This window comes from Callorhinchus milii, unplaced genomic scaffold (assembly GCF_018977255.1).
Source record: "Callorhinchus milii isolate IMCB2004 unplaced genomic scaffold, IMCB_Cmil_1.0 Scaffold1, whole genome shotgun sequence".
Classification (NCBI taxonomy): domain Eukaryota; kingdom Metazoa; phylum Chordata; class Chondrichthyes; order Chimaeriformes; family Callorhinchidae; genus Callorhinchus; species Callorhinchus milii.
The window spans coordinates 136279469-136294438 of NW_024704742.1; the positions used below are offsets into that span (position 1 = coordinate 136279469).

Here is a 14970-nt window from a genome sequence, read left to right on the forward strand (position 1 = left end):
TCACGACGGAAGGACGTCCCAAGACGCTGGACCTGAGCCTGTATATACAGGACCCTTCACCCAGGGCAGCGACTTGGAGCGCTTAACAATAATAATAATCCTTGCATTTGATATAGCGCTTTTCACGTCAGGAGGACGTCCCAAAGCGCTTCACAGAACACACTGTAAAGTGAATTGACTGTATATTTGTGGGCGAACGCGGCAGCCAATTGCGCACACTGATGCCCCAGGAACAGTCGTGGATTCAAAATTACCAATTTCTTATTGATTTTTGTTTTGGAGGGTTTATTATTAGACTCTGTGTGGAGTAAGGAAACTTGCCCAAGGTTTCGCCCTCTGCCTGGAATTGAACTCAGGTCTCTCGTTTGCAAAGCGAGTGTTCTAATCACTGAGCTACAGGACTCCACTTAACAGTGGCGGAGCTTTACACTGAGCCTGGGGTGGAGGCGAGCGTATTCCCGTTAACTATTTTAGGACAATAAAATCGCAACACATAATATTCTTGATAAAAATGATCCCCCTTCCCCTAAACAAATGGATATTTTCTGACTACTCTGCAATTTGTAAGCACTGTCATTCCACACAGCGTACAAGCACATTTGGTACATTGTTCCGGCGCTTCAGAAACAATGTCTGCATTGCTGATGCACATTTCACCAAAACAAGCGCTCAGTTCATTAACAAACGAAGACGCTATCACCAATAAACAGAGAACGTTCAAATGCATTCTCTTTATTGAAGAACGTGAAAACAGCTGCAGACATCATCGCTTCCCCCGCCACACCGCACATTTAAGAGAAGCCACTGGTTAAAGCGTTATCACCAATTTGTACCATTTTAATAAACTTGCATTACAGCAACAAACGGAAGTGGTTGGGAACACTTAGCAGATCAGGCAGCAGCTATGGAGAAAGAAAAGTGAGTCAACATTTCGGGTCCATGACCCTTCGTCAGAACTCTATTCTGTTTTTGTTTCAGGTTTCCAGCGTCTACATTACAGTAAGATGGAATTACAATTAAAGTTCAGCAAAATTAAATCAGCACTGATTTCACAACTAACCTAAGGCTATAATTTACCGCAAGCGATTCTGTCTTTATATGCAGGGAAGGATTATTTGTTGCTTGGTTTTTTTTTGGAAGGAATTTCAAGAACCAGAAAGTCTTCAGCTAGTGTTACCTCCTGTCCTTCCAATATCAACTCAGCCTGCGTCTTCAGTTCCAAGACATTGTCATCTCCTTCATTGATCAGGCTTGCCGGTTTGTACCGCTGACTGAAATGAGTCAGGACCAGCCTTTTAACCTTACACGACTTTGCAAACTCTGCCGCCGTTTTTGGAGTGCAGTGTCCGTGCTCCTTGGCCTTGTCCGCCTGGCTGTCGTCCAGAGTCGCCTCGTGTACCAGAACGTCAGCATCAAGGCAGAGCTTCTTACCTACATCACCCACAATCCCAGAGCAATCTCCTAAAATACAGATTTTTCGGCCCGGTACAGGACCCTCGAGCACATCCATTGGAAAGACAGTCTCTCCATTGTCCAGAGTAATGGCTTGTCCATTTTTCAGTTTCCCATACAAAGGTCCTGGATGAACACCTAGAATCATAAAGATATATATATATATGAACAAAACATTCAGAAACAAAGAACAGATGTAAAAAAATAGAGGTACAGTACGTAAATACTAACTTTTCATTCCTAATCCGCAAGTTGCTCTGCTCCTCTCAATTTCACATTTTGAATATTCAATTAATTTCTAAAGACATCTGAACTGAGAAAAAACGCAAAACTGTAATATGCAATCTCCTAAATTACCTACCGATCACCTCCCTTCCGGACTATTCCTTCCACAAAAGCCTAATGTATCATTCATGTCTAACTCATTTCTCATGTTAAACCAAGTGTCCCATCCGATAATAATAATACTTGCATTTGATAGAGCACCTTATCACACCTTCAAGACATCTCAAAGAGTTTCACAGAATACACTGTAAAAGCAAATTGACTGTATATTATTATTGAACCTCGGTAATTACAAAATGAAGACATTGAACATAGTTACAAAATGAATAGGAGTTAATTGAAGATGTGAAAACAGTGATGGTGAACAAATGCTTAACACGTTACCTGCCTCTCTGGACATTTAAACGGGATTACCATCCATGCCATTATGGCAGAGTACTTTACAGAAGGAAGATGATTTCACCTACTGAGCAACCATTTTAATACAAAGCAAAGAGAAATTCAAAATATTTTACCAGTAATGTTCTTTAGTTCTCATATTAAGCCCTTGATCAACAATGTTTTTCTTCACCTCTGCCACACTGCCCGTCCCTGCCCTCTCACCAAATGCCGCCGAAGACTTTATTCCTGCCGGTTACCTTCTACAAGGACTATTCGGATGTGCACTCTTCGCTCGTTTCCCTAGTTCCATTACCAATAAGCTCCAGCTAATTCAAACCTCCACTATCCACACCAAGCTCCACGGCTCACATCCTCACACACTCAGTACACACGTCCATTAACTCAGTCCTCATTAGTATCCCAGTCTCTCAACAGATGGACTTCAAAGTTCTAACTTCATGCCCTAGAACCAACCTAAGTCCGATCTTCCCCTAACCCACTCCTACGCTTGTCCTTCCTTCCACTGCTACCAGGTTTGCTGTGCATCCCCCGTCTAAAGGATAGAGGGATTAAGGGATATGGGGATAGGGCGGGTGCCCTATAATTGCGAAGCATTTTGACACCTTATTGAATGTGAAGGGTGCCATGCAAGTTGCTGTTGACAACGGCAAATTAAGATGCTCCGCTGAACAGCCAACTGGGAATATATAAAGCTTAATTCCGCAAGTTGTAGTCAACACCTCGGCCGGTGTTGCCAAGTACACCTCCTAACTGTCACACCATGGTTGTGTGATCCGATTCCAAACTCTACCCACTCAAACAGATTTATAAATAGTCGTAGTCGCCTCCAATAGAAACATTTTTAAACTGAATTTTGAGAAGATGAGATCCTTGCGTAAAAGGAAAAATAATTATTTGAGTAAGGCAATCACGGCCCACACATTTAATGAATAATTCAACTAGCAATGAACCGGGAGCATTCTTCTTCTCCTAAGCACCCAGGAAAGGAATCCTGGCAGAGAGAAAGGCAGAGAGAAAATACAATATCTATTATACGCCCACGTTTTTTGAATTTCGACTGTTACCACAAAGAAACAGCCATTTGGTGCCTCAAACCAGAACTGTTTTTTTTCCCCCCACACAGATTTATTCTAATCCCACTCCTACTCACTCACTCCTTTAATTGGCTGCCACCTTTTGGACACAAAATACACAGTTAATTCACTTTACAGAGTATTCTGAAGTCCTTTGAGGCGTCTCAATGATTTTAATATATATCAAATGCAGGGGTTATTATTATTATTTTTAAATGTCCAATTCTTTTTTTAACCTACTGACAATTGACTAGTAGTAATTCCACAGGATCTACTGTACATTGGCTAGTTGTAGGAGCTTGACGGTCAGCACGCCACTCAACTGTAAATGATGTAATTGGCGAGCCTGATCTCTCCCCAACTGGCTATATATATACACATGTGTTCAATCTGTAGTTATATTCTAAATAATTGCCTTTTAACATAATTTATGGACTCCTCCTCAACACAATTTGTAGCAGAGCACTGAAAGAGCGGAAAGAGCCTGAAAGAGCGGTGGAAGTCGACTGAATAATAACTTTCAAAAGGGAATTGTACGTATGCTTGAAAAAATAAAAAAAAGCAAGTTTATGGGGAAAGAGCGGGAGGGTGGGACTAACTGGATCTTTCAAAGAGCTGGCACAGGCACGATGGGACGAATGTCCTCCTTCTGTGCTGTAGGATGCGATCATCCTATGAGAATTCCACATACGGCCGCCCTCTATCCCTGTTACTGCATAATGTCCATTTTCAAAATAACGTTTTAAAGAATAATTTTCTTTAAAAAAGGGAAACAGCATTTAACTAACTGCAGAATGGAAACCAATACCCATATCCTTCAGTTTTTGTGTCAGAAGTCTGCCTGGACGCTCCTTTTCCTCAATGACAAAGCCGAAAGATGGTATTCGATGGAAGAGCTTGAAAGCTTTTACGGTGAAGTGTTTGTGGTCAAGGAGATGATAGCAGTTTTCCTGAGGATCAAGATGAATTGTTTTTCCTTGCTGTTCCTGAGGATGAAGCTGGTCATCTGCCTTTTGATCAGACGGGTATCTCCATTCTTCGGGAAAACATTGATCTTGGGTCGGAATCAGCTCGTGCACCACGTACGGGAAGTTCAACTGCGACTGAGAAATTCCCAAACATGTCCGCAGATATTTCCGTAATCCAACAGGTCCGTAGATCTCCAAAGGCTGCTTTACGGACGTGGAACTGCACTGAAGGCTCACTGTACACAGGAGGCCCGGCAAACCGAACAGGTGATCACCGTGGAGATGAGTAATGAAAACCTTAGAGATTTTTCCTGAAAAACAAAGATTTCAGAGGAAATTACCACATCATTCATTCATTTAAAAAAAAAGGAACCATAGGAGTGGGTTTTAACGAAAAACAGCTCAACTGCGGCAGCAAAATACACTGCAAAGAACCAAGTCCAGGAGCCAATTAAGATGATGTTTGTTGGGGGCGCGGGAGGAGGGATTGAATTTAATAATAATAATCCTTGCATTTGATATAGCGCTTTTCACGTCGGGAGGACGTCCCAAAGCGCTTCACAGAACACACTGTAAAGTGAATTGACTGTATATTTGTGGGCGAACGCGGCAGCCAATTGCGCACAGCAATGTCCCACAAACAGTCGTGATTGAAAATGACCAATTTATTATTGTTTTTGGTTTTGGAGGGATTATTATTAGGTGTGTGGAGTAAGGAAACTTGCCCAAGGTTTCGCCCTCTGCCTGGGATTGAACTCAGGTCTCTCACTTGCAAAGCGAGTGCTCTAACCACTGAGCTACAGGACTCCGATGAATTAATTAATTTGATTAATGACGCAAAAAAAAAGTCTCTTTGCTGCATTTTGTGGGAGATTCGGTGCTTCAGACAAGATCCTTGTCTGATCGCGGGGCGAGGGTCTGATTCTCACGGGGTCCCGTCCCGGCCAACAATCCCTCCAATAAAATCGGTCCACGACTTCACGTGTGTTTGTGGCAGATTTCCGTACGCAAATTGTCAGCAGCGTTCAGCTACAAGATCGGTGCTCCTTAAAGTATATCCTTGGGTTTATAGCCGCTACGCCCCCAAACTCTGGGACGCTCTCCCTTAATCCTAATGCCTTGCCCCCCCCGCTCCCCCTTTTCACACCCCGCCTGAAAACCTTCCTACATCGACCGTGCTTTCGGCCACCACCGGCCCCCCGGCTCGGATTCAGGCTCCGCCACCGTTAAGCGCTCCGAGACCCGACCCTGCGCTGCGCGGAGAGCGCTGTGGAGTCCTGTGGCTCAGTGATTAGAGCACTCGCTTTGCAAGTGAGAGACCGGAGTTCAATTCCAGGCAGAGGGTGAAACCTCGGGCAAGTTTCCTTACTCCACACAGAGCCTAATAATAATCCCTCCAAAACAAAACAATAATAAATTGGTCATTTTCAATCCACGACTGTTTGTGGGACATTGCTGTGCGCAATTGGCTGCCGCGTTCGCCCACAAATATACAGTCAATTCACTTTACAGTGTGTTCTGTGAAGCGCTTTGGGACGTCCTCCCGACGTGAAAAGCGCTATATCAAATGCAAGGATTATTATTATTATTATTATTATTATAAGTTGTGGAGAAGCAATCGGGAGACATCCGACTGGAGTGAAAGGTCATATATTATGTAAAATATAAAAAAGGAGTTTTATACAAACGCGTTATTTAATGAATAGTTATATTAATGAATTAACCATCAATTAATTAATCAACAATTAAATAATGAATAAATAATTAAATGATAACTAAATAATTAATGAACGATTTGTTGACAACTAAATAATGAATTAATAAGAATTAAATAATTAATCGACAACCGGACAATAATTAAATAATTAATTAAAAATTAATGTTAATTGAATAATTAATTAAAAAATAATTTAAAAAATAATTTAAAAAATGTAAAAATAAATAACAATTAAATAATTAATTAATAAACATTCATTGATAATTAAATAATTAATTGATAACTCGTCGATGATTAAATTATGAATTAACAGTTAAATGGTAATTAAACAATTAATTGATAATTAAATAATAATTAAATAATTAATTAGTGATTAAATGATAATTAAACAATTAGTTATTAATTAATAAATAAATAACTAATAATTAATTAACAGTTAAATAATGAATTAATAATAAATAAATAACAATTAATTGACAATTAAATAATGAATTAATAATTAATACATAAATAACAATTAACTAATTAATTGATAATTAATGAATAACTAATAATTAATTAACAGTTATATCGTGAATTAATAATTAATAAATAAATAACAATTAATTAACAATCAACTGATGAATGAATAATTAATAAACAAACAAATAACAATTAATTGACAATCAACTAATGAATTAATAATCAATAAACAAATAAATAACAATTAATTGACCATTAAATAATGAATTAATACATAAATAAATAACGATTAATTAACAATTAACTAATGAATTAATGAATAACTAATAATGAATTAACAATTAAATAATGAATTAACAATTAAATAATGAATTACTGATTAATAAATGAATAACTAATGACTTAATTGACAATGGAATAATGAATCACTAATCCCCGAATGACCGTTAATAGTAATGAACCGTTGACCATATTATTATTATTATGACAGTGTCGCGGCCGCGCAGTGCGGTCTGAGCCCTGAGGGCCATTACCCGCTCTCAGAGCGCTCCTCAGGACCTGTGTCTGAGTGCCTTCGCCGCAGTCGAACAGCCAACACTCGCCCTCGTGACGCCACGCGACCGCCGAGGCTCCGCGGCTCCGGGACGGGAAGGCCGCGCCCGTCCCCAGGAACGTCAGGTCCACCGCCATAGCCTCCCCTCACCCTCACACTCACTCACTCACTCCCTCTCCCTCACTCCCTCTCCCTCTCCCTCACACTCACCCTCACTCCCTCACTCTCTCCCTCTCTCTCTCACTCCCTCCCTCACTCCGCGCCCGTCCCCAGGAACGTCAGGTCCACCGCCATAGCCTCCCCTCACCCTCACCCTCACTCACTCCCTCACTCACTCACTCCCTCACACTCCCTCTCCCTCACACTCCCTCTCACTCACTCCCTCACTCACTCACTCCCTCACACTCCCTCTCCCTCACACTCCCTCACTCACTCTCCTCACTCTCTCACTCCGCGCCCGTCCCCAGGAACGTCAGGTCCACCGCCATAGCCTCCCCTCACTCACTCCTTCCCTTCCTCTCTCTCTCTCTCCCTCTCTTACCTCCTTCTTCCCTCCCCCCTCTCTCTCTCTCCCCCTCACTCCCTCCCTCTCTCTTACTCCCCCCTTCCGTCTCTCTCTCTCACTCTCCCTCACTCTCTCTCACTCACTCTCTCTCACTCCCTCCTTCCCTCTCTCTCTCCCTCCCTCTCTCTCACTCCCTCCCTCCCTCTCTCTCACTCCCTCCCTCCCTCTCTCTCTCACTCCCTCCCTCCCTCTCTCTCACTCCCTCCCCCTCTCTCTCTCACTCCCTCCCTCCTCTCTCTCTCACTCCCTCCCCCTCTCTCTCTCACTCCCTCACTCTCTCTCACTCACTCCCTCCTTCCCTTCCCCTCTCTCTCTCTCACTCCCTCTTACCTCCTTCTTCCCTCCCCCCCTCTCTCCCCCTCACTCCCTCCCTCCCTCTCTCACTCCCTCCCCCTCTCTCTCTCTCACTCTCTCTCACTCACTCCCTCCTTCCCTTCCTCTCTCTCTCTCTCACACTCCCTCTTACCTCCTTCTTCCCTCCCCCCCCTCTCTCTCCCTCTCACTCCTTCCCTCCCTCTCTTACTCCCTCCTTCCCTCTCTCTCTCTCACTCCCTCACTCTCTCTCACTCCCCCCCTCTCCCCCACTCCCCCCCCCTCCCCCCCTCTCCCCCACTCCCCCCCTCCCCCCCTCTCCCCCACTCCCCCCCTCCCCCCCTCTCCCCCACGCCCCAAAATCAATCGGAAATAATCTTTAAAATTAAGTAAAATCGATAAAAGTCTAACAAAAAGACAGGCATCTCACATCGACATCGACTGACCGGTCGGTCAAGGGGAGAGAGAGAGAAAAGATATCTCTATATATAAATATAATACTGAATATTAATATATATATCGATAGATAATTTAATATATATTTATATATAATATATTTTATATATTTTACCTAATAATTATATATAATCTAAATACGAATGCAATCAAAAAATTAGAAATGTTACGACAAATGGGAAATAGCAATGAATCACTTGATAGAAGCGAATAGATATTCACCAGCGAACAAAGAAATTATAAGTTTTGATTTCAATATGAAACAAATGAAAGAAAGGGTCTAAAATCCTGGCAGAGAGTCTCATCCCCTCCCTCGAGCGCCCGAACCAACCGTGCGGCTGAAGGGGAGAGAGATGGAACTGAATTAAATCATTGTAAATGAAATAAATGTTAAAACGATTCAAGAAAAATACGAAATTAAAGCCTTGGCAACGGATCTGCTTCTCTCCTCTGTGGTTTATACACGTGGACTGACTAACGCCATCGCCTGGTCGTCGACTCATTCAATAAAATAAATGTTCAAATGATTAAATAAACCTGAAGAAGAATATAAAAGCCGACAAACCCGGCTGAGCGTCCGGTCCCTGGCGCCAACCAACCAACAACAACAACTTGGATTTATACGGCGCCCTCCGCGCCGGATGGCGTCTCAGAGCGCTTCACGGTAACGGATCCCGGGGCCGAGCCAGGGGGAGGAGGAGGAAGGTGAATAAAGGTGCGTTCGAAAAGAAAGGTCTTCAGCCGAGACCTGAAAGTAGGAAGAGTGGGAGCGAGGCAAAGGCAGTGAGGAAGGCAGTTCCAGAGCCTCGGGGCGTAGTGGCTGAAGTCCATGGCCGCCGATGGAGCGGAGGACTCGGGGGACGAGGAGGAGGTCAGACCCGGTGGAGCGGAGGCGACGGGCACTGTTGTGAGGAGAGGAGAGAGGTGGTCAGAGAGGTCGAGGGTGGGTGGGGGGGGGTGCAGAGGAGTGGAGGGATTTGAAGACGAGAGTGAGGATCTTGAAGTCGATCCTCTCTGGCAGAGGCGGCCAGTGCAGTCTGGCCAGGACTGGGGGGATCGGGGAGCGGAGTTTTGTGCGGGTCAGAATGCAGGCGGCGGAGTTCTGGATGAGAACTGGTCCAACAGGGTTGTTAGACATTAAAATACGTCTCTCGCCCCAATTCAACCAAATACCAGCTCAGTATTCTAAACACAAAACCATGCGTTGCCTCCCTACGGATAGCAAAGTGACCGACTTAGGTTTTGTGCAAAAACAATCCGCCCAATCTGGCCGCATTGCACCCACCTTACGTGCCCACCCACTCATCTACCTGCCTACCTACCCACCCACTCGCCTACCTACCTATCCAACCACCAACCCACCCATCTACCTCTCCGCCCGCCCATCTACCTCCACACCCACCCACCCACCTACCTACCTACCTACCTACCATACCGACAATGTTGACCGGGTTCTTCTGCGAAAACAAAATTGGCCGCCGTGTTTCCCCCACAAAAATATACAATTGACTTTACAGTATATTCTGCGAAGAAGCACTTTGAGACGTCTCGAAGACGTGATAAGACGCTATATCAGGTGCAAGGATTATTATTATTTCTGTGCATGGAAAAAAAACAGCTTTGGGTGGGTGCCTAATATTTTTTAAACCGCTATGAAGACCTTTTCCTATACAAAAGGACTATAACCTAAATCTGCCCACTCATCTACCCACAGTAGGCAACGCTTAATGTTGGCCGAGTTTTGGGCTACTGTTTGGTTGTCTTTGGGCTAAAACGTTATTTTAATTTCTGGTAAACCTGCACACCTGATGGCCAAGAGGGAAGAGGGAAATAAAATAAAGAAATAAACACGTTAGAAGAAGAACAAATTCGAAGGGTGAGAGGACGAGTGAATGGAACAAATTGCATAACGAAATTAACCGAATCAGTTAAATAAAGGAAATAAAATAGGATGTACTGTAAAGTATTGTGACTGGGCCATTTGAGAGTGAAATCAGGAAGAATTTTTTCACTCAAAGGTGGGAGAAATCTGGAATTCTCTCCCCCCAAAAGACCGTGGATGCTGGATCCATCCAGACCTTCAAGAGTGAGGTTGATAGGTTGGTAGGTCAGGGGATTAAGGGATATGGAGAAAGCAGAAATTGGAATTGAAACGATTAGTTGAGGTACAGATCAGCCATGATCTAATTAAATGGCGGAACAGGCTCAAAAGCCTGAACGGCCTCCTTATGTTGCTATATATATATATTTTGTAGGTGAAACGCATTCTTACCCGCACCAAACTCCACTCGCCGATCCCCCCAGTCCTGGCCAGACTGCACTGGCTGCCTGTCCCAGAGAGGATTGACTTCAAGATCCTCACTCGTCTTCAAATCCCTCCACTCCTCTGCACCCCCCCCACCTCTCTGACCTCCTTTCTCCTCACAACAGTGCCCGTCGCCTTCGCTCCACCAGGTCTGGCCTCCTCTTTGTCCCCCGAGTCCTCCACTCCACCCTCGGCGGCCATGCCTTCAGCCACTATGCTCTGAGGTTCTGAAACTCCCTTCCTCACTCCCTTCGCCTCACCCCCTCTCTTCCTATTTTCAGGTCTCGGCTGAAGACCTTTCTTTTCAACCGCGCCTTAGGTCACCTTCCTCCCTCCCCGTGGCTCGGCCCCGAGATCCGTCACTGTGAAGCGCTCTGAGATGGCGCCCGGCGTGGAGGGCGCCATATAAATCCAAGTTGTTGTTGTTATTGTAGCAGCCAATTGGCAAAGCAGTGTCCCACAAACAGCCGTGGATTGCATGACTAAATTATTATTATTATTTTTGAAGGGATTAATTCCTCCGGAAAAGCGATCTGCCATTCGACTAACATCCGGATTCCTACTTACTGCGAGGTAAACAGAGACGTGTGGTGTAAGGAAACTTCCCTAAGGTTTTGCCCTGAAATAAAAATATTAATACCAATCCTTGCATTCGGTACAGCACCTTATCACGTCAATGAGACGTCACAAAGCGCTTCACGGAATATATCGTGAAGTGAATTAACTGTGTATCTTGCGGGCGAAACGCAGCAGCCAATTGGGGATTATCATCCCATGATAATTAATTAATTAAACAATTGATTAAATGATTAGTTGATTGAAGAAACCCAGGAGGGGACGCCGAGAGCAGAGTTCGCCGTCCCTTTTTCTTCGCCAACCGCCTCGCTGGGCTGACGGAAAAAACGGGAGCGAAAAATAAACTCGGGCGACGATACAAGTCACAGACCAAAAAAAAGTACAGCCGATATTTTGTGAGTTATTCACAGTACGTTCCGCGCGGCGCTTTGGAGAGGTCTCGGTGAGGACGCGACGACCGCTGTCGTCATTAAGAATAATCCGTAAAAAATATCAACTCGGAAACGCTTCACCAGGATGTGCCGTAAAGTGTAGTGACTGTTGTCTTTTCTTTTTGCGCGGGCGATAACGCGGCAGCCGACTCCGCGGGGCAGCGTCGCCCACAAACAGCCGCGGATTCAAGCCACCAAACTATTATTATTATTTTTTTTAAAAAATCTCATTAAAATATAATTTATTTTAAAAAAGAATTGTTTTTTTTTAAAAAAAGCAGGAAAACAATGAGATGAAATAAATAAGAACAAAACGATATTAGAGGAAGAAAACGCCGAGAAACCCCTCCCCCCCCGTCTCACCCTCGGTAACCGTCACTTTCTCCAACTTTCCTTTTAAAAGATAACGGACTTTCGAGACCACTGCTGTTTGAAATCGCCGGCCTTCGCGCGCTCGGTTTCACGCCCCTCCTCTACGCCCCCCACCCGCATCGGGCGGTTTCACGCCCGAATTAGGCGGTTGCGCTCTCTCTCGCTGCTTTGTGCTTGAAGCTATATATATATATACAACTCCTTATCATGTCATTGAGACGTTTCAAAGCGCTTCACAGGATACGCTAAAGCAAAGCCTTGAGACCCTAAAAGACGTGAAAAGCGCTATATCAAATGCAAGGATTATTATTATTTTATTATTATTTATTATCGTACACTGTAAAGGGGAATGACTGTAAATTGCAGGCGAACGCAGCAGCTAATTTGCGTGCAGCAGTGGCCCCCCCCAAACAGCCATGGAGTGAGTGACCAATTTTATTTGGGGGATCTTTTTGGACAGGATACGATAAAACCACTTCCCTCACCCACCCCCTCTTAATCTCTTTTAATCTTAATCTTAATCTCTTAACCATGTCTCTTAATCTCTTTTTTTTTATTGTCGGATAGGTGTCTCAGCCCCATGGAAAACAGCCATCATGTGTCCAAAGAATACCCAAACCAGCCAATTCCAGAGGGCGTGAGGCACAGTTGGCAAGAGCCAAGGATTGAAAACCCAAGGGTCCTCTGAGAGCGTAACTCCTGGAGTTACCACAGCTTGCCATTGAAAACAAACGTCGAGCAAGCTTCCCACTGCTTATCCAGCTCGGAAGATTGAACTGGGTAGGGAGTTAAAGCATTATGAGCCCCTGACAAAGTACAGTAAGTCCAAGTCAACCTGGTTCAGTTGGAAGTGCTCTTGCCTTAGATCAGAAGGTTCTGGGTTTAGGCTCCATGTCATAAATCTGAACTCAGTCTTGGCTGATAATGCAGCGCTGGAGGTGCCATCCTTTCAGAGATGTTAAACGGAGTTCTCAGCTGCCTTTCCAGGTTGGTGATGAAGGTTCCAGGGTAGTAAAAAAAAAAGTTCTCTTAAAAAGAGAAAGGAGTTCCTCCCGGTGTCTTGGTGTCCTGGCTAACAATCCCACAGATAAAATGGTCTATTCGCTTTACGGCTGTTACTGTGCATAGATTTGGCTGTCAAGAATTTTGACAAGAATGCACTCTTCACGTCAGGATGACATCCCAAAGCACCTGGATAGGCACCTAAACTAGGATGCCCTGAATAATATGTGCTCTGAATGAGAGTAGGGATAGAGTCAGAGGGACTCCGGGATGGTGTTCCAGAGAGCAGCTGCAGAATGGCTGAAAGGTTGCTGACAGTGGAGAAGACAGGACAGGGACATGAGGCAGGTTGATGCTCGCTGAGCAAAGGGAGTGGCCGGGTCAAGAGGGTTGAGGAGATTGCAGAGATCCACTGGAGGATAGAGAGCCAAAGCAGCCGAGCGACAATAATAATAATAATCCTTGCATTTGATATAGCGCCTTATCACATCTTCGAGAAATCTCGAAACGCTTCGCAGAATATACTGTAAAGTGACTGTACATTTTGTGGCCAAAACACAGCAGCCAATTGCTGTGTCCCATTTATTAGTGACCAATTTATTATTTTATTTGTTTATTTATTTTTTAGAGGGGACTTTTATTCCCAGAAAAGCTTTCTGCCAATCGCCCAAAACCAGGTTCCTATATAGGTAAACAGAGGTGTGTGGAGTAAGGAAACCTGCCCAATGTTTCGTCTTGTCCAGGAATCAAACCCAGGTCTCTCGCTTGCAAGGCGAGTGCTCTAACCACTGAGCTACAGGACTTCTACGTGGGGGTGATAGGCTCACAGAGACACAAGGCTTTGTGCTAATAGCAGGAATGATTATTACCACAAGTTGAAGTGAATCTTTGCTGTCTCTAAATGTCCGTGGTTATGAACCAATCTACTATCCACTGCTCATGGTCTGTTCATGTCGCCACTATCTTTCTGAAACAATAACAAATTACACATGTACAGCGTCTTTCACGTCACGGGGACGACCCAAGGCATTGGACAGTTAGGGGTTTGTACCCGAGCTGGGGGCTGGGATCAGGAGGGTATGGGAGGGCAGAGGGGGTAGGGGTAGGAGGGTGACCGATGATGAAACTGGCTGTTGTGAATTGGACAGCATATCCGACAGTGGTGACAAGAATACATAAAGATTGCTGACAAAGCCAACCATCTGCAGCAAAATGTAGAGATGTTTAGGATACAGCCTTGCTGGAGAAAGGAAATACTGTATTCTGGGTTTCCGCTTGAGATCATTCACGCAATAACTCGCTTTGTTCGGCTTGGCAAACAGGACCGACAGTTGCACCAGTCTTTTTAAAATAAACTTTATTCCAAGATAAGCAAAGACACGTTATACCAATTAAAAAATTGCACCACATGAACCTCATTTCACACTTTACGTCCAATATATAAGTCACATTAACCGATCACATGAAACCTCCAAAACATAAGGAAAAAATTGGTTAGGGTGAGAAAGAGGACGACTGATGGAAAATAATTCAATACTATTCTCAACACTTAAGGACTAGCCAGCCGGTATTACATAAGTTAACCTGTAAAAGTTGAACTCTTTCCACAAAGTGCACATTGTTACAATAACAAGACTTGCCGTTCATTTTCAGGGTTGCAGACAATCTCCATTTGCACAGAAACTGCATCAAACTCCAGTGGTAAAGATCGAAGAGGGGACAATCTTTCACTCACTTTTACTTCTTAAAATACCTTTGCCTTACAGATTTGCTTATAGGCTCTCAAATAATGCTGGTATCTCAAGCTGTCACATCAAAGCCACCCTACACTGTATCACAGCCTTAGACATGGATCAAGAGGCTCAATGGACTCCTTTAACATTGGCTTCAGGAACTTATTTGCCCAGAAATCTTGTGGACTGAAGGGACGGGTGGCATTTGGCCAACTATTATGTGCAACATGTGAGCACTCATGATTTTAACAGAAAAACTGATATTTGTCAATTTGAAGCCAGCTAGTTTTTTTCTGCATGAAGTAC

General features: G+C 44.1%; 1 protein-coding gene across 1 annotated transcript; it reads right to left on the bottom strand.

Annotated features, from left to right (window-relative positions):
- Positions 1-712: 712 nt before the first annotated feature.
- elac1 (elaC ribonuclease Z 1) lies at positions 713-7092 on the bottom strand. The gene is made up of 3 exons (XM_007906781.2): positions 6893-7092; positions 4021-4491; positions 713-1590 (listed from the first exon to the last, which is right to left on the bottom strand). The coding sequence occupies exons 1-3, from the start codon at positions 7047-7049 to the stop codon at positions 1112-1114; spliced, it is 1107 nt and encodes a 368-aa protein (XP_007904972.1). The 5' UTR covers positions 7050-7092; the 3' UTR covers positions 713-1111.
- Positions 7093-14970: the final 7878 nt, after the last annotated feature.

Coding starts and splice junctions, on each gene's coding strand:
- elac1 (XM_007906781.2), bottom strand. CDS start 7,049: ATGGCGGTGGACCTGACGTTCCTGGGGACGGGCGCGGCCTTCCCGTCC. Junction 4,492..6,892: donor GAGGAGCGCTCTGAGAGCGG/GTAATGGCCCTC, acceptor TTTGTTTTTCAG/GAAAAATCTCTAAGGTTTTC. Junction 1,591..4,020: donor ACAAAAACTGAAGGATATGG/GTATTGGTTTCC, acceptor TTATGATTCTAG/GTGTTCATCCAGGACCTTTG.